General features: G+C 36.0%; 1 protein-coding gene across 8 annotated transcripts; it reads left to right on the top strand.

Annotated features, from left to right (window-relative positions):
* The first annotated feature begins 3,478 nt into the window (after positions 1-3,478).
* Positions 3,479-19,289, top strand: LOC306881889 (uncharacterized protein). Of its 8 annotated transcripts, none has more exons than XM_079436232.1 (10): positions 3,619-3,804; positions 8,013-8,168; positions 8,282-8,326; positions 9,110-9,178; positions 14,233-14,304; positions 15,041-15,109; positions 15,357-16,115; positions 16,356-16,400; positions 16,554-16,598; positions 17,155-19,289. In XM_079436232.1, exons 1-10 carry the CDS (start codon positions 3,768-3,770, stop codon positions 17,160-17,162), a joined length of 1,305 nt encoding a protein of 434 aa, XP_079292358.1. In that variant the 5' UTR covers positions 3,619-3,767; the 3' UTR covers positions 17,163-19,289. The 8 variants fall into 8 exon arrangements, with proteins under 8 accessions (XP_079292364.1, XP_079292361.1, XP_079292358.1 ...); XM_079436236.1 differs by having other exon boundaries at positions 16,356-16,404; positions 17,155-19,285; XM_079436231.1 differs by lacking the exon at positions 3,619-3,804 and adding an exon at positions 6,915-7,103.
* The last annotated feature ends 128 nt before the right edge of the window (positions 19,290-19,417 follow it).

Raw genomic sequence — 19,417 nt, 5'->3', positions numbered from 1 at the left:
TGAGCACCAGAACGACCAGACACAGGAACAGTTTCTTCCCTCAGGCAATCCGTCTCATGAACACTTGAACTCTTAACAACAAACATGAAACACACAACACTATCATACTTTTTATTTTACACTCATACTTATTACATTTCAAACATACCGAATTGTCCATTTTTGTATATTTGTACATTATTTATTTTATTTTTATTTTGTATTATCTGTGTCCTGTCCTGTCGCACTGTGGAGCAACTGTCACAAAAACTAATTCCTCGTTTGTGCAAACATACCTGACAATAAAGCTCATTCTGATTCCGATTCTGATATTCCTTCACGTCTCTCTTGATCCATTGTTTCAAAACTGAATACAGTTTTTCTCAGTCACCTTGGTGCATTTCTCGAATCATCCTTACTGTAATATTTGCAAAGAAGTATGTGCATTTCTCAAAACAATTCTTACAAACAGCACCACACAATGGATTTCCTGAAAAAGCCTGTGAGCTCAAAATCTTTAGTTCATCTCTCAAAAGTAAGTATTTATGTCAATAAACATATCAGTGCCTTCAGAATGAAAAGTCATTGTGTCATTGTTCACAAACAAGACAGTCAAAATGCTTAGTCATATTGTCAATATAACAGTGCAACAGTGGCAACAGTTTGGATGACAGTTACTGTACTGAAAGCAGAAGGCTGCGCTTCTTATTTATGTCATATATCCATTTCAAAAGTACAAATTTACACATTACTGTATGTGGGATATTGATTGAAAGAGACTATTTCGAAATGTTTGAATTATTGAGGATATGGCCGATCTCCCAATATTTGGCTGCACCCTTCAACCCGCCTCAGCCATTGTAAGGCCATGATTGACAACATGGTCCACAATAGTGGCCCTTATTTAATCTGATTTGCACATCTGTCCTTGGCCTCTTCCTCTGTTTAGCCTCTGTACCCTTCCACCACATATCCTTCCTCCTCTTCTTCCTCTCGTCTGTTGACCCTGATGGTTTTCTGGATGTTCATCCACTATCAGAATTTGTAACTCTTGTGTTGTCCTCTGTCTATATGCTTTCCAATTGAAGGTTCATGAGATGCACCTTTGAGCTATTTCAGAGAACTGGTTTATAATTGATTGATCTATATTCTCCTCATTAGTGAAAGTCAAAATTCACTTGGACAATTCATGGCAAATTTACAAAAAGTCTAATAGAAATGTGTAAAATATATGCTTGACAGTTTATGACAACTAGATCAACCATTTTTCATTTAATGACTTATACGATTAACTAATGACTGGATGTTTTGAGGGGTAAGACAATTGCACAGAGAACTATATACATTTTATGCAACATGACAATAGCAACTGATAATGTAGGAAACTGCAGACAAATGTACATCAGTTGCATGAATTTTCCAAAGCATTCACAACTTGTTCAAAAGAACGAGAAACTTAAATAGACAGTGACTAGATGATGTGGAGGTTGAACAAGTAGTTTTGAGAATTTCATCTCTGATCTGAGAAATGCACCAAAGCCACTGAGAAAACTGTAAGCTGACTTTGGCCCTTTATCCACCAAAGGTTCTGATTGGTGTGTGATAAATTTAGACTCCTAGTGTTTCCACTTGGGGAATTGTGTGCTAATTGAGCTCAAACTGTGCAGACTTGAGTGAACAATATTGAATGCTAGTGCTTTCTAAATGACCACATGGTGTAAGCACTGAGAAATTTTTGCAGTAATAGTTCACCAAATATGATGCGTCACGTGTCAAAGCAGCGGAATAGTGTTTATCGTTAGGGAAATGGGTGTACTGTTTTAGAAATGGCATTGTGGTTTTGAAATTTTTGGTCAAAAGCCTCGTTGGCAATCAAGAAAAATTGTAATAGTAACAATAAGAATGTCACTAAGAAATAATTTAAAACCCCAGCTTTGTAGTTTGGTTTTAAAACTTGAATGTTCAATCTCCAGGGGGAACCAAGACGTTCCTAATATAACGATATCTCCTTACTGTTGAGAAAGGGCCCTTATCCTGTTTTTCTAGGGGGACTATCTGTGCAACTACTATGCATTTTTATTGTATTCATTCTGTGCACATGACCAAATCACACTTAAAAAAGCTCCTGGTAATGAGCCTGACACAAAGAAATGACGACTTTTATACGCCTGTTCTGTCATACACTGTAAGAATATTGTTGAATCTATCGAGGCTACGTTTTAGGCAATAATTGCCCTCTGCTGGTAAAAATACAAAATACACTATGACAGTTTTTTTATATCCAATATCCAAAGCGCTACTGCTTAACATTATATGGTGACAACTACCACTTCAGAATGTATAATATATAGGCAAATGTATCCTGAAGATTTACACCGTGAATTACAATGAAGGACACTTTGCCAAATGGTGGGAAAGGCCCAAATGGTTCCTACACCTCTATCATCCAAGCAAGCACTCATCTAAGAACATGCTAACACAGCAAGAGAATAGTGGCGTTTATATTTGAGTAGCACTAAATAAATGTATTACTAAAAGTACAGTTAGTTTTGTGCACACAGCTGCAATCTTTAATCCTGCCTGTAAATTCCTGTTATAACTATCTTGACTTTTAATTTTTTGCCATGAAAACATGTGGGACAAATTATTCATCAACTGTTTCATCACTTAGGTGGTGATGGTTGTTAAAAATAGGTTTTACCATTAACACTGATCTAATTAAGTCAAAGTTAATCTTGCTTTCTAATTTTTTTAGTTACTATGATTGACATGCATATGTATGGCAGCAGGTTAGAATAATTCAAATTCAACAAAAGCTTTTGACAAACAATTTAATTACAAATAAATTAATTCAAGTAGACATATTATATAATATAATATATATATATATATTCTTAAATCGTCTGATTCTTTTAAGAAAAAGGCACTTTCCCATTTGACCAACAGGACCTGGGTGTGTTTTTCAGCTGAATTTTATCTTTACATTACATCTGAAAAACAAGTACTTCATTATTTGTATTAAACTAATTACTGTTAATAATAAATTATGTTTTGTTCTACAGTTTTAAGGATGAGGTGGACAATAGCAGAAAGGGGGGTGGGGCACAACTTAAAGTCAATGGAACAATTTGTACCAAGACTAAAGTAGTTTTCGTTATTAATTTCACCCCTCACAGTATAAAGCATTATTATGACGAACTCGGTTGAATTAGTAAAATATTTAATAAAACTAGTGTAATTGTGTTTCCTTCATTGTGTTTCTACAGGCTAGTTTTGCAAGTAAATTGGAGACAGAACAGATTGCAGTAATTTAGCAAATCCCAACCTACACAAGCTTCATATAGATCACACATAACACGACCAAATCATTCAACCGTTATACGCAACGATAAGAATGATGATAACGTTGTGAATTGTTTTGCATTCCCCGCACTGAGTGAAAACACATGAATCTCGCGATAAGTCCAACCTTCCATCTTGCCACGTTCCAGTGCTGCTAGAGAAGAACTGGGCGGTCTTACCTCGCAGGTATCCACACGATTGAATAAGTTATCAGCCACTGATCAACGATTGGATGTCATTTTCATGTGCCCCGCCCACAACGGCTTTGTCTGGACAGTATTGGTCGAATGTTCAGTCACTCAAAAGGGGGACGGGTTGCTATGGGCCTCGGTGTATGAAGGCAAAGGGATTTGATTTTTGCAGGGCATCAGTACCAGAGCTGAGACTGGAATTACAGTCAGTTTATTTGTTACAGAACAAGAAACGCCGACGAAATTTCACTTGCAATGGCTAAGAAAAATGTAAAGGGACCAGTCAAAAAAGGTGCGTAATGTTTACATTTTGTCGACAAAAATACGTGCGTTTCTGCGAAGGCCTGAAAGTTAATCGGACGGCAAGATTGATTTTTGTTTATCTAATTTAAATGCCAAATTATAAACAAGTAAAATAATAAGAATGACCCTATATTGTGTCGGCTACAGTCGTGATATGTGTAACTTGTGTTAGACTGTAACCACAAACAGTTTTTGAATCGTTGCTACATTTGAGCGAGCAATAACTTTTCTGTCCGATAAAGGGGTGCATTAAACCCCCCTGAACGCGTCTATGCACTTGAAAAACTGGACGAAATGGTTGCAGAACCACTGCATGCTTTTAGTCCTACTTGCACGAGTGCCACAAGGCCTAGTTTATCGCATTGTTTGTTTATTCCGATAGCAGACCTATATTTTCAGATAAATGTTTGCACATCGCTGGAGCCAGAATTGTCCCAGTGCGAGCTCTTAAATGCTCACGTGTCAATATTGGGAGAGCGTGGGAGGGGTTACACGTGGCCTCTAGGGTCCCATGTCCCCACACACTCTGTAATTAAAATGAAAGTCTGCCACACTGCAGGACCCCACTGCTGGTTAACATCGTCCGGGCGCTGTGTTTAGCTCTCTAGCTATTGTTATTGACTTTAGTAACTGCGTGGTTATTATGTAAGAGTGGTAGATTAACTATCTGACTGTTGAGAGTATATGAACCTCTACAGTGAAATTTTAGACACTGGTGTATAGATTTATCAAATGTGCTGACTTTAAACTGTAAAAAGGTTATTATTACTACAGAAACCGTGTTAAATTTTGCCTTCACCTTTAAATAGGTTAACTGTAAATTACCTTCCCATATGCGATTAAAATACGTATAAATATATGCAATTATACGGTAGAATTATTTTCAGTTATATTTTTATTAGGGCCACTGTGCACTTTCTATTCATGTTTGTTAACTGTTCATGGTAAAGCCTGTTTTGTTCATGGAAAAGCTTAATTCATCATGTATTATGGTGGTTCTCTTTATATTTAGAGCCAATAAAGCAGACCAAGCAGATTTGAATAAATGCAGTTATGAACTGTATACCTGAATACAGGAATCAAATGCCATCACATTTTTACATTGTTGGTGTCAGTGAGGTGCCACTTGAACCATAATTTCTTATGCGCTGTAAGAATTCCAATTCTCTCCAGGAAACTATTACATTTTATGGTATTTATCCATTATGAAAAACTTTTCCTGTAATGATAATAATCTAGAGCCACACCCATTTATATATCTCCTGAAGGTTAACAGTTACAAAACCACTATCCTTAGATTGATGCTTTGTAAAGTGAACTCAGCTGTTCATAAAGGGGTGCAATGCTCTTTTATCAAATGTCAAAATCATTGCTTTCAGGGAACTTTTCATCTGCACAGAATAACTTGCTGAGTGCCACAGAAATGGTAAAGAAATGACAGCCTGTCATGATGTGCTTGCATTTTGTTTTAGTTTTTTTTTTCTCAAGCATTTCTCCATTGATTCCACCGTTCTGTCCAAATAACCTTGCATGTTTGTTTTTCCAAGGGCATTTAATCCAGTGCCATTCTCTGATATATGTGGTTGTGTAGAAAAATATTTTATTTGATTTTAGCAAATGCAGTGTGAACATTTCTCACAATATTAAATGTACTGTATCATGCATAGAGTGAAGATTGCATTAGTGTGTGTTTAACAAGCAACACTATTCAGTCCAGATTTTCTTATGAATGGCAATAATGTTTATATATGTAATGTATTTGAATTCCTGTTGTGACATCAGACAACTCACTGGACTTTTAAACCAGTGTATGATCTATTGTTCTAAAGCAGCATCAGCTTGCTGGTCATTCAAGATTTCAGTCGGGGGTGTATATGCTGATAAGATCACATAGGGGTTAATGTCCAGGGTTTGTTCGTTTGACCAGATGGGAACTGCTTGCTTTACACAATGGGGTGTGTAGGTATGACAGAAGAAGAGCGGGTAATTCAAGGCACACATTCCACTACAATGTTATGCAAGCTAGACGATGGAACATTGTGTACCACAAAGGCATAGTCTGAGCAACAACAAAAGCTGTGCATGAGCTACAAAAAGAGTTTGAAGCACTTTTTTTCATAGCAGGCATAAATGGGGGAGGGGAAGATGTTGATTAGGTCACAATGGCAGCCATTTGACTGTGTAGATTTAGAGACGTTAAGCGTGCGTATCTAGAGGGGTGTGTCTTGTCTCCAAATTTTGCATGCAACTTTGATCTAGCTAAAAGATTCAAATCCACATCAATGCAGTTTTAAATATTAAAAGTCAAAGATTTGGGGCTTTGGTTTGCATTAAATGTATGTATATGTAAGAAATTAATACTTTCTTTTTTTTTGGCAAATATGTATTAAGTATTAAGCAACATAACTGTTTTCATAATTGAAAATATAAGAAATGTTTCCTGAGCACCAAATCAGCATATTTAGCTGAGTAAAGAAAACTGAGGTTTGCCATCACAGGAATAAATGTAATTTTAAAATGTATTAAAATAGAAACCAGTTATTTTAAACTGTAATGATATTTCACATATAACTGTTTTGACTCTATTTTGATCAAATAAATGCAGGCCTAGTGAGCACAAGAGATATGAGAGATCTTTAGAGTAAATGCTATTCTTGATGAGGATAGAGGGTTACGTAAGTACATCATGGTAGTTTTACTTTGCTGATAATATTAGTTTGATGGAGGTTTTTCTGTTTTAGATATATGGCTAGTTTGCAGAAGCAAAAGCCACCATTAACATGCTTATTATTTCACCAAGAAACTCGGGAGACCGGTCCTTGTATGGAAAATAAATAGCTCTATGGCAGGAGATTCACTTGCCAGGATTTAAATGCTTCTCTGCCTGGAGGCTGGAAAACGCCTTCCAAAGTTTGATTTGCATGTCATTAAAAAGCATGTGTGTGGCGAAGCAGTGTATCCTCTATTGCGTGCTACTCTTCTGTTAAGTATATTAATTTGGATGACCAATCAGCCTTTTCAGCCTTCATATGTGACAAAGAACAGCAGGATGGAGTGGGATTTGCCTCTACCCTTTCGTATGAGTGCTTTCAAGTGGACAGTTCTAAAAATAATCCATTTGCTGGTCGAGTTCTATATTAAGTTCCGGCTCAATTCACAAGGAACAAAAAGGCAGGAGACCTGCTGTTGTACAGGGGTTTGGGGTGAAAGACGCTCTCTTCTTCCCCACATTGCTTGGAGGAATGGGGGAGCCGAATGCAGAGGTCAAGGTGGTGAACGAGGAAACTGGTATAGTATTTTTATGATTTGGAATAACCTTTTATGACGAGAAATGACATTTAATAAATCATGGGGGTGTGAGAGAAAGCCTTAACATTTGAAAATGAATGTAATAATGTAATACTCAATTTTTATGATACATTTGTATTTTGTGTATATGAGCTGAAACATTTTTATATATATATTTTTTTTTGGGTGGGGGGTGGCTTAAGTACCTTAGAAATGTATTGTTATAAAAAAAAAAACAAAAAAAAAACTTTGTCAATCAGTTATATATGCACCTGTACAAACTATAAAAAGAGAATTTTTGTCGTAATACTTTAGTATTGTTATTGCTCTCTATATCTGTTACTAACGTTTGTAGTATGCGTGTGCGCATGAACAAATGTGTGGTTTGACCTAGCAGAACGTAGCGGACAAAACACCTGTTCATTCTTCCTAGAGCTCTGAATGCAGATGTATTTTTACTGTGGTTCCATGAGGAGTGTCAACAGACCTCAGAATAACTGCATTTTTTAGACTTGTCACCTTGTGATTACTGTAGATGTGATTTAATGTGGAATATTGGAACATTTTGGAGGGAATATTTAATCTGAACCAGAAATCCCTTGGAATTTATACAGCATTTGAATATAGAAAGAATTGATTGGTCTCCAGTTTTTTTCAGCTTTAAAGCTAACGTTACATAGTCTATTAACCAGTGGCCTTGAGTGTATACTTGTGTGAACCGTAATACTAAAGGACTAATCTCACTTTCAAAGTCATGGTTTAATTTTGAGCATGCATTCCTCGTTCACATGAGGGTTTTGCTGTGCTGCATTGATTTGATTTTGTTACATGAAAATGTTTTATATTTAGAAACTTTAGTTTTATATTTCTTCCTGACATTGTATATAATCTGATTATTTTATCTTTCAGAGACCAAGCCACAGCAGGCACATAAAAATGGAAAGAAGGCAGAGGTTGGAGGAGGAACCTCGTTTTTCACCTGGTTCATGGTTTTGGCTCTCTTGGGCGTCTGGACGTCTGTAGCTGTGGTGTATTTTGACCTCGTTGACTATCAAGGTGTAATTGGTGAGTCTTTGGTTTCTATTATTTTATTATAAATGGTTGTAGTTTTAAAAATACTTATTACATAAATGTTATATGTAATTTGTTTTGTGTATCTGGCCTTAATTTGCATGCAGCCAAAGCAAAGGATTTGCGCTATAATCTTTCAGAGGTATTACAAGGTATGACATCTGAACCAATGAATAGAATCACCACCATAAACCAAATTTTTTTTAACCTCTCCTCTTCAGTTACAAAGTAGGGAAGTGAAATTGATTGTTAGTTCCAGTTTTAGTGTCATTTTTCATACTTTAATATAAACACACACTACATTTATATAAATGTACACTAAAAGTTTGGGGTCAGTGAGATGTTTTGAAAGAAAGAAATTTTATTCAGCAAGGATGCATAAAATTTATCAAAAGTGACAGTAAAGACATTTATAGATTTCTGAAGGATCATATGACACTGAAGACTGGAGTAATGATGATAAAAATTCAGCTTTGCTGTTGCAGGAATAAATTAAAATAGAAACCAGTAATTTGACATTGTAATAATAATAATTCACAGTTGTACTGTTACTGTATTTATTTATTTTTTTTAAATGCAGCCTCGGTGTGCATAAGATACTACTTTCAAAAACTGACACCAAAACTTTTGGACTGTAGTGTATTTTCTAATCACTTGAATTTGATAAAATGTTAATGTAATGATGTTTGTTAATGATTTCTTGAGGAAAGTTGTTATAACATGGTACCATGCAGGTTTATTTGTTACAGAATTATATCTAGTACAAGGTTTCTTGTAATACTTTGAACTAAGAAATGTCTTTAATCTAATTTTAAATTCACAAATAAGAGCAATTTAATAGCGCTATTTGTAGGACCTTTAGTTTCATATATGGCACAATGAATTATTCACAACCCATGTCAAATGACTAAATGAGGTTCACTTTACTTTACTAGGTAAACTCGTGTCCTATGATGCTGATGGTGATGGAGATTTTGATGTGGAAGATGCTAAAGTACTACTAGGCAAGTGCAGTGATTTCCAATTAAATTTTTACCACATGATGTTTTGCATGACTGACTTTGGTTCACTTTTGTGCAGTTTTGAATTAAATCAGATAGATGCACGTGCATGGTACTTTCATCATTTTGTTCAAACAACATACCATTTTGGAGAAGAAGTGATGAGAGGTTATTGCCTTATTGCATGAGTTTGCAAATTAGACCAACTTGCCAGTATTACATTTAAGGCAAAGTCATGTAGTAAGGAGAGAAAATGAAGCAATTTATTTTCTCATTTAGCATGTAGTTTAACTGATTTCCCAAGTAACTGAGCCGTATCAAAAACAGCCCCATTGGTCCTTCTCATGCATGCCCCCTTTCTCCTTTACTTCATCTTACGCTTTAATAGCATCGTTACCCTCTTTTTTTTAAAGCACTGAATCCTTATCTACTAAACCTTGCAAACCAACACCACCCTCTCTCTATGTTCTTGCTCTCCCACTGTTCTCTCTTTCCCTCTCTTTCTCTTTTTCCTTATTCTCCCGTTTGCGTAGGGCTGACCAAAGATGGCAGCAGAGAAAACTCAGACTCCCTTGAGGAAGTCCTCGATATTTTAGCGGAAGAGAGCACTGATTGGTTTCAAGGTTTCTTCACCTTCCTTTATGACATTATGAGTCCTTTTGAAACGCTAGAGGATGAAGAAACCGAGGCAGCAGCGGAGGATGTTGCTGGCGCGTCACAGACTGAAGGGGTTCAGGGCCAAAAGACATGCGTTATTTTAGGCCTTCAAAATCAATAGTCGTGTTTTCCATCGCAATTGTGACAGAAGCACTTTATTAGATGAGGACTTGCTCCTTTGACGACTTGAGTCTGTTCCTAACTCTTGAAGAAATATTTTGTTGGGAAGATCGCCAACAGTCACTTTGGGACCTGTGAACTCTTGAGAAGATGATGTCATTATGAACATTTACATATTTGTAAATATTGAACTTATGTAGTTTATGCTTCATTGCAGCTCTTTTGCAATGGCTGTTTCCAGCTACTAATGCTCTGTTTACCTTTTTGCATATGACCTTAGTGCTGTAAGTTGAACATATCACCTTTGCTGCATGCCTCAGTTCCCTTATATCATGAACAACAGTATGTATTTCTATTTGAGTCTTGCAATTTAACACTGTACATGTGACATTGTTTATAATCTGATTATCATTTTTCTCTGTCTTTAGGATCTGAATAGTTTATATTGAGCCGTTTTGCATTTTGGGGTGATTTGCATCCTCAGCAACTCTGCGGAGATAGATCATCTTGTGTTTTATATTTCCTTTAAACTTGTTTTACTGCTCAATACAGAATAGGCAGTTTTATATGACATTGTCAGTTGTTACGTTGTTTTTGTTTCTTCATTGTCATGTGAGTTGCCTTTGCTCTCCTCCATCAGAGATTTGGAGAATAACGATAGCTTAGATATACAGTATGAATATATCCCACCCCTCTTTCAGTATTACCTCAATTAACAAAATTCAGGTAGGAAATTTGTTCTATGGTCTAAACGGATGTGTAGCTGATTTAAAGGGTTAGTTCACCCAAAAATGAAAATTCTGTCATTAATAACTCACCCTCATGTCGTTCCAAACCCGTAAGACCTTTGTTCATCTTTGGAATACAAATTAAGATATTTTTTTTATTAATTCCGAGAGCTCTCAGACTCTCCATAGACAGCAACACAACTGCAATGTTCCCAGGTCCAGAAACGTAGCAATGACATCTGTAAACTAGTCCATGTGACATCAGGGGTTCAACCTTAATTTTACGAAGCTTTAGGCGGTGCGCTACTGCAGACAGGATGAGGAGGATAAGAATTGTTGAATAAAGTCAGAATTTTTTTTTTTCTTTGCACACAAAGTATTCTCGTAGCTTCATAAAATTATGGTTGAACCACTGATGTCACATGGACTAGTTTACAGATGTCCTTGCTACGTTTCTGGACCTGGGAACATTGCAGTTGTGCTGCTGTCTATGGAGAGTCTGAGAGCTCTTGGATTTAATCAAAAATATCTTAATTTGTGTTCCGAAGATGAACAAATGTCTTACGGGTTTGGAAAAACATGACTGAATTTTCATTTTTGGGTGAACTATCCCTTTAATCAATGGGTGTCAGTTCAGGTCATCAGTTCATCAGCCAAGAACTAGTTCAGTGGCATGTGTAGGAAACGTCTCCTGAACCCCAGAGTTCTGTAACCGTCAACAATCAGTTCCTACCTGCCAATCTAAAGCACCTGAAATGGTGAGCCTGATAAGTAATAGTGTTTATATGGCTCCTGTAATACTAGGAGAGTATTGAGAGGGCTATGAATGTGAATGTTAAATATTTTGTATGCAAAAAGTACTGTATGCAGGAATTATGAAGAAATGGCTGCTTTTGTGTCTGGAAGTGTATTTTGAGAAAATAAAGTGTGTAGAATTAGAAATTCAGCTTAGATTGGAGTATAATTTAATTTATACTCCAATCTAATACCAATCTTTAATACCACTTATCACAATTATACCTTCAAATATTTCAAGTACAGTTTAAGTGTTCATTTTGGTAAATTAACAATTCAGATCTTTTGGTTAAATTTTTTTGCAATTGTTGCCATATGTTGTCAGTTGTTTTGGCTTTTTAATTGTTAATAAGATTGCTTATGGTGTACAAAAAGCCACTGCTTGCAGATAGTGATTTTGTAATTTTTTTTTTTTTTTTTTTTTTTTTTCAAAATCATTTTTACATAGATTTTCTATCAGATTTATTTGAAATTGTTAGACATCAACAATTACATGTTTTGCAGAGCATTGCGTGTGATGACTCGAACAATAGAATCAGGCCAGACATGGGTGAATGGGCTGGATACTCTCTGACATCATTAGTGTGAAAGAAATGTAAGAAGACCTCAAAGGCAGGACTTAGGCCTACATTGTAAAACTGTTTTAAGTAGCAGTCACTGACTTTATTTTTATGTCTCATTTAAATTAGATGAAAAGAAAGAGGTTTCCAGGAGAAAAGGAGGTATTTTGCACACTTGGATGCATGCAGCAGATTAGCCTCTCGTGTGGTTTGGGATCTTGGAAGGCGTTTACTTGATCAACTTGTTTCTGTTTGCATGACTGAGCTGACATGACATATTTTAAGCTACGTATAATTTTTCTGTTTAACCAAGGAGTGTTTAACAATACCACCTTTTGTAGTTGGAATTTTGAGTCTGCATGGACAATGATGACTTGGCAAAGATCTACATGTCTTGCATATACTTTTTCCAGGCTATTTGCAAGTAATATTAGGGACCTGTGGACTTGTTATAAACATCCTAAATGCATAATCTTCTAATATAATGTGTACAGTAGTGATTCTCAACCTGGGAGCCAGGGCTGTCTGGGAGACATTGCAGACTTCCTAGGGAGCCACAGGATGGTTTAGTTTTCTAAGCCACAATTGAAGCACATGCATACAATCACATGACTTTTGGTTAATTCATTTAATATATCAAGACTTACAGTTTCTGTTAATTTGTTTTGAAAATGAGCAGCGTTGTCATAATTACAGCAGAAATACATGAAATATTTTAGCCTATATGTGGGCCTTTGAATATTCTTTTGGACAATTGGGGGGCTGTCGAGTTAAACAAGTTGAGAACCACTGGTGTGGAGGATATCACAAACATACTAATGAGGGAGTTCTGATGTGAAATGATTTGCGTCATTACAACTAATTTTGTTGTGGCTTGAGGTGTGTGTAGTAGTGATAAGATTTAGTTACCGTGATTACATCATCAAACAAAGTCTCTCCCCAGAGCTTTCCCACACCAAAGATGTTGGGTTGAAGCTAAGAGAAGCTCTGAAACAGCAGCTCACCATCATCCACGAGAGAGTGGAGGCTAGGAAGATAGCTAAATTGGCACTGGCGGAAGTGAGGAACATCCTAGCCAAAGAGGAGCAAGAGATGACCTTGAACCGTATCAGGGAGGAGTCGGAAGCCAAGGCCTGGGAGAGAGCTGAGGCTCGGCTGAAAGAGGAGGGGGAGAGAATAGAGAAAGAGGATGTGGAAAAGGCCATGGAAAGAATTAGAAAGGAGAAGGAGGAAAGAGAGAAAATGGCAGAAGTTGAAGAAGCAAAGAAGACTAAGAAGGTGGAAAAGGATGAGGTGAAGGAAAAGCCAGAGGCTGAAAAGAAATCTCATGGGAAAGCCGTTGTTGATGACGATGCTAAAAAGGTTGAGAAAAATGGAAAAGGCAAAGAATCCAAGACGGCTGCAGCTAAAAAGAAACCGTAAGGCAGCACATCAGCTACTGTTAGATCTTTTTGTCTTTTATGTAATTTGTTAACATCTGGCTGAATTTGATCTCAGGCCATTGTGAGTCTCCAGAGACCACCCCTTGTAGACTGAATTGCAAAACCTTTTGTCTCTGTGAGAGCTAATCAGTGATGTACATCAGAACATTCAGATTAGTAGAAGCAAAATCAGAACAAGGTGCTATATGCCGATCGTCATGTGGAAGTTCTTTGATTTCTCTTAAAAAATGTCTTTTGTTTGAGGGTAGGATTTTGGTTTACTCTTACAAAATACTAACTATAGTCTGAGATTTCAACATTGATGTTCATCTGATTTTGTTTATAATAAATACAACAGGTAGTGATACTTTACTAAGAGAGAACGTTCTTGTGTTATCAATAAACTATATGAATCCCCTGATTTGTTTAATCAGTGCCTTGAGTGTTTGTCTTTTCAGTGTTGATTATTTCAAGAAAAACAAACAGTTGTATTAAAACTGGACAAGGATACATGTCTGTTCACGAATAATAATATCTATAAACTTTTCCTTTTTCCTCTCCTCTGCTTTCCTGTTGGTCTTTCATATCTCAAACGCATACCTTTGTGCCTGTAAAACAAAGGACAGAAAAGCTCTAGTGCAAAAGTAAACCAAAGGTCATAAGTTTGCTATGGAAATCCTTTTTTGCAAGTGTACTGCTCTTCATAGCGGGCTTGTTTCATGTGACTGTATTCTACACTTGCCTCATGTATGCACATCCACATGTAAAATCCTCAGGGCTGAAAGATAAATCCACCATTGAGACCAGTGAATCAGTTGAGGGAACCCCTGCTGAACATGTGGAAGAAGGTAAAGTAGAGTTTGGTGCAATAAATAAGGGTGCAGTGAGAATTTGTTAATGCCTAGAAATATCTTTGTAGGTCAATAAAATAAGATGCAGGGTTTTATAACACAAATAGACATTTAATGTTATATACAAGTTAGGAGAGTAAATGTACAAGTTACTGCCAATGTTATAAGATGAAATTGCCTGACCCTGAAATAAATAAATGCATATATATATATATATATATATATATATATATATATATATATATATATATATATATATATATATATATACACATACTTTTTTTTAAATTTGTCATCAAACCTATATGTTTAGTATATTTTAAAAGTATATGCAAAAAAATAAGATTAATCTAAGCATTAAACATTTTTGATTGCAGGGGAGATGGCTTTATCTAGTGGATCATTAAATATTAAGTGTTCATAAGGAAGGTGTTCTGTGTGTATAGATGTACCACCTGTGTACTATGTAGAAATCATTCTGATGGGCACGTTTATAACTGAAATGCCTGCCAGCGATGAACGATTCTTACCACATACCACAAACGTTCTTGCATAACATGACATGAGAGTAATCGCATTGACCTGTTACAGAATACTTGTATAATTGAGCTTCAAATCTTAGTAAAGCATTTTTGTAAAAGCGTGTTTTAGGACAGATAAATAAAAGCTTTCAATCCAGAAAAACAGAATGTTTTCCTTCACACTAAGTTGATTAGTTTTGTTTCTTAATCAGCTCCTGAATCTATCGTGGAGGAAGAAATCCAGGCCTCTAAAGTTGAAGAAGCAGCTCAGCCACCACCGGGTACGGCTTTTATGATGTGCTTTGAAATTACAATGTGCAATTGTTGCTATTTCTTTACTCTCACATATTGTGATGTATAGCTGTATACATGTATGTATATACTACAAAAGGATCCAGTATAACGCGATCTAACCACTGAATTTGCGCATTCACAAAGTTCTACACATCACATATATTGGCACCTACAAATAAGAGCATCGTACAATCTATTTAATAGATTTACTATAATTGTTTTTTTCCCTTGCAGAACCAGAGACTGTGGAAGATGAGGCTTTTCCTCTGGAAGAAGAACCTCTGGAAGTAGACGAAGAGCCCACTGCTGTAGAAGTTGAAGTAGCTGAGGAGGAACCAGAGGTTGAAGAGGAGCAAGAAGTTCCTGAGGAAGAACCAGAAGTCTTGGAGGAAGAGCCTGAGGTTACGGAGACTGTTCCAGTTGAGGAAGAGGCAGTGGAAGAGCCTACAAAAGAGGAAGAGGTCATACCAGTTGAAGAACTGGTTGAGGAAGCTGCTCCAGTGGAAGAAGTGTTGGAGGAAGAGGCTGCATCAGTAGAAGTAGTCGTCGAAGATGCACCACTGGAAGAGGCAGTAGAAGTAGTTGAAGAGGTTGCACCGGTGGAAGAAGCAGTGGAGGTAGTGTTGGAAGAAGAGGCTGCAGCAGTGGAAGAGACAATAGAAGTAGTAGTAGAAGAGGATGTATCAGTGGAAGAAACAGTAGAGGAAGCCACACCAGTAGAAGAAGCTGTGGAAGAGGTTGTACCGGTAGAAGAAGCAGATGAGGAGCTTGAACCAGTAGAAGAAGCAGTAGAGGAACCTGAAACAACAGAACCAGTGGAAGAAGCAGAAACAACCGAAGAGACAGTTGAGGAATCCGTCTCTGTAGAAGAAACTGAAACAGAAGAGGAAGCTATAGAGGAAACCGATGAGCCAGTTCAGGAAGATGAGGAAGTACAAGACTCCACATTGGAGGAAACAGAGAATATGGAAGAAGAAGAAGAAGAAGAGGAGGGTATGTTTTTTTTTTTTTTTTTTTTTTTTTTTTATTATTTATTTTAATTTTTTCGTAAGTTCATTCAGATGGTTGTTATACAGCAGCAAGAAATAATACCCAAAATGTCTTATATATTAAAATAGTAGAGTAAGTACAATAATGTGGATGCTAACATTATCTGATAATATCAGATACTACACAGAGATAACCAAGGAAGTTATGTTTGCTTTGTTGTGAAATGTGTCTGTCTTGTTACAGAGGATGCAGGTGCTGAGGAAGAGCAGCCTGAGGAGGACGTGGCGGGTTGGTAATTCAATTTTATGGTTCTATAAAAGATATAAAGAATTGGACGATTTCCTGATCTGTACAGAAAGTTGTGTTGAGTCATACATTCTATGCTCAATGTCTGTTATCTTTGTCTTTATTAACTGGTAAATGTGTTTATTCATTTAACAGAGGAAATGAACCAAACAGAAGAACAAATTGAAGTAGAGCCCACAGGTAATCAAAATTTGTCCATTGATACTCATTTTCATCATGGTTGAAATTAATTTTAATTTAACTCATTAAGGATGTTTTTCTCATGCAGTTCACTTCTCCTCTGTTTTCTTAGTTTTGCTTTGTATTGTTTCTATATATTTATTGATATTTTTTAGAGCTACTGCTTTTTCTTACATCTTTTATTAATGATTTGTTGGTTATATTTCCATGTCTTTTTATTTTCTGTATGTAAATCTTTACATATAAATATGTATGTATAAATGCTAAAATTGTGTTCAAGACAGTCTTTTAAAGGCAACTTAGTTCTCTCAGTAACCATATTCATAACCTCACCAAAATCTGACAACGTTACCATAAATTGTGCTGCTTAAGCTAAAAAAAAAAAAAGAAATCAGTTGAAAAATCAAGTTAATGCAGTGATGAGCATTGAGTAAATGAGCATTCACAGATGTACGAGTGGACTGTCTCTGCCTTATACAGTATCTGCTTCAACTGAAGACAAAACATCATACACCTGGTTAAGTGTCTTTAATGGTGAAAATTTTGTGTTTTACAGAAACATAAAACATTAGGCAGTATGTAAGATGCGGAGAGGACCAGCACCACGTGGCATTCCACTGGAAGTGTGCAACTGCCAATTCCCACCATGTAAAAAAAAAGAAAAAAAAAAAAAAGAGCGCTACTATTTCCCTTTCATTTTTTTATTTTTTGACATTCAAGTCTGTTTGTTAATTGATAATGCAGTCTCTTTGTGTACAAGTACACAATTATTTGAATGTTTTGTCAACTTTTGTTTGGTGGTTTGACCCTTTTTCCCTTTCGAATCCCTTTTATGTAATTACAGACAAAGCTTTTTCCTTATCCTCTAACATAGATGTGAAGTAGCCTTTTTTGAATGATCATGGATGATAGTTTGGTTGTAGTTTCCTATCCTATGTGTACAAACACCTTCATGTTGCTTTGTAGCTTAGAGATCTTCACATTCTACTCTGCACTGAATTCATCAGTGTTTCTCTCTTCATCAAATCTGACGTTTTGCTTTAATGTGAAGGTACTATGCAAAGCTGCACTGATCTTTCGCTATTTTTACCCTTAGATTTTGTACTACCAATATGTATTGAGTCAACATTTCCAATATTGCATATCAAGGACAAGTTTATGCTGGCAGGCTAACCAAGATAACTGCTATGTGAACTGTGTATGGAGTGAATGGGCGTGCATGTATGTGTGTGTCTATTTGAAAATTCGTCTTTAACTATGCGACACAATCATTTGAGCCATTTTTCTCACTAGTATGTTTTCATGGTGTTTTCTTATGTGTTTTCCACCATGCAGTCAACATTTTAGTACCTCTGTTGATATTTTCCTCAATACTGTAGCTGATATGCTAAGAGTTCAGAGAACTTGTTTTTGCATTTCACATTTTTAAACTCCGTTGCATAGCATTGCCCCCATCCTATTTTTTCATTTACACTTTTGCCTTTTTCAGTAAGTCCTGTTTCATAGGCTCATGATTTGACAAGCTCTGTTTCAGGTAGACACTCCAGCTGCTGTGCAGTATGCGTATGACAAACAGTGTTGTTTAATTGGGTGTCTTATATAATAACCGGTGAAGAATGCCCACATCAATATGGAGCAACCTACAATGTTTTGTTTTTAATAGCAGAGTAAAGATCTTGCCGAGTGCTTTTTGTGGGACATCATAAATCAGTATATACTTATTAATTTATCAAATGTCATGCACTGCCTATGTATTGACTTAACAGTGCATTTATTCTGGCCCTTTTATTTGTTGCAGGCACATCTGTAAGAATACAATACAATTTTGTTGTTGTACATTCAAAAAAGAAAACGTTATACAATTTTTTTTTTTTTGTAACTTTAATTTTATAGCAAGTCAAAAGTTGTTTTTATTTACTATTAATACTGTCATGGTTTTTATTACAACACAATGTAGCTTTCACTCTTGATGGAGAGTAGGTGGTTAAAAAATTGAAAACTTGCTTGATCTTTTGAAGGAAACCCAAGTCCTGGCTCCTGAATTGTTTCACTGTTGAATATTTTGATTTTTTATTTTATTTTATTGTAATGTTGTTACACTGTGGTTTTATGGGGCCTGCCAGAATAGATGTTGTTTTTGTGATAGGCTTTAGGAAATGCTGCAGATCTCTTCAAAACAATGGTTTCATAACATATACAGGTGGCTGAAATATGGTTTTTAGGGTTTGTTTTTCTTTTTCTACAACACTAGAGGGTGTTTTGGACCTCTAACACTTTTGAAGTCAATGTGAATTTTTAAAGTGGTATTAATTTTACAAAGTAACAAACTTTTTTTTTTTAGGATTTTTAAGGATTTCTTTTATTTAGAATTTGACATTTTATAGTCAAATGGAATGAATTTTATGAACGTGTTAACTTTTCAAAGCCATATGTGAAAGGTTGGATATAACAGCCTTACTACAGGTTGTGCTTCAAAGGACAGACATCTCACAACCAGCAATAACACCATTTGTGAAAGGAGGATTTTTGTTTTTTAAATCCAGATATAAACAGAGGTTTACATGAAATCCTGCTGTATAGGGTAACTCATTTTAAGTTATTGAGGCAATGCAATTTTAGGGAGTTTTGGGTGATATGTAAACAACTGTAAATGTTTTGAGTGCTGCAATAAAGGTTGGGTACAACACAATTATATAGTTTTCATCCATTTTCTTTTAGGTTAGGAAAACATTCATTACAATACAAGTAATACAACAATAAAAAGAGGTAAGAAGACGTTCATGTCTCTTTCATGAATGAAAAATTCTTACTTGGGTGTT

Source organism: Barbus barbus, assembly GCF_936440315.1.
Source record: "Barbus barbus genome assembly, chromosome: 15".
In the NCBI taxonomy this organism is placed as follows: Eukaryota; Metazoa; Chordata; class Actinopteri; order Cypriniformes; family Cyprinidae; genus Barbus; species Barbus barbus.
Note: the sequence above shows the minus strand (reverse complement) of the source record. Positions and strands in the feature narration are given on the sequence as shown.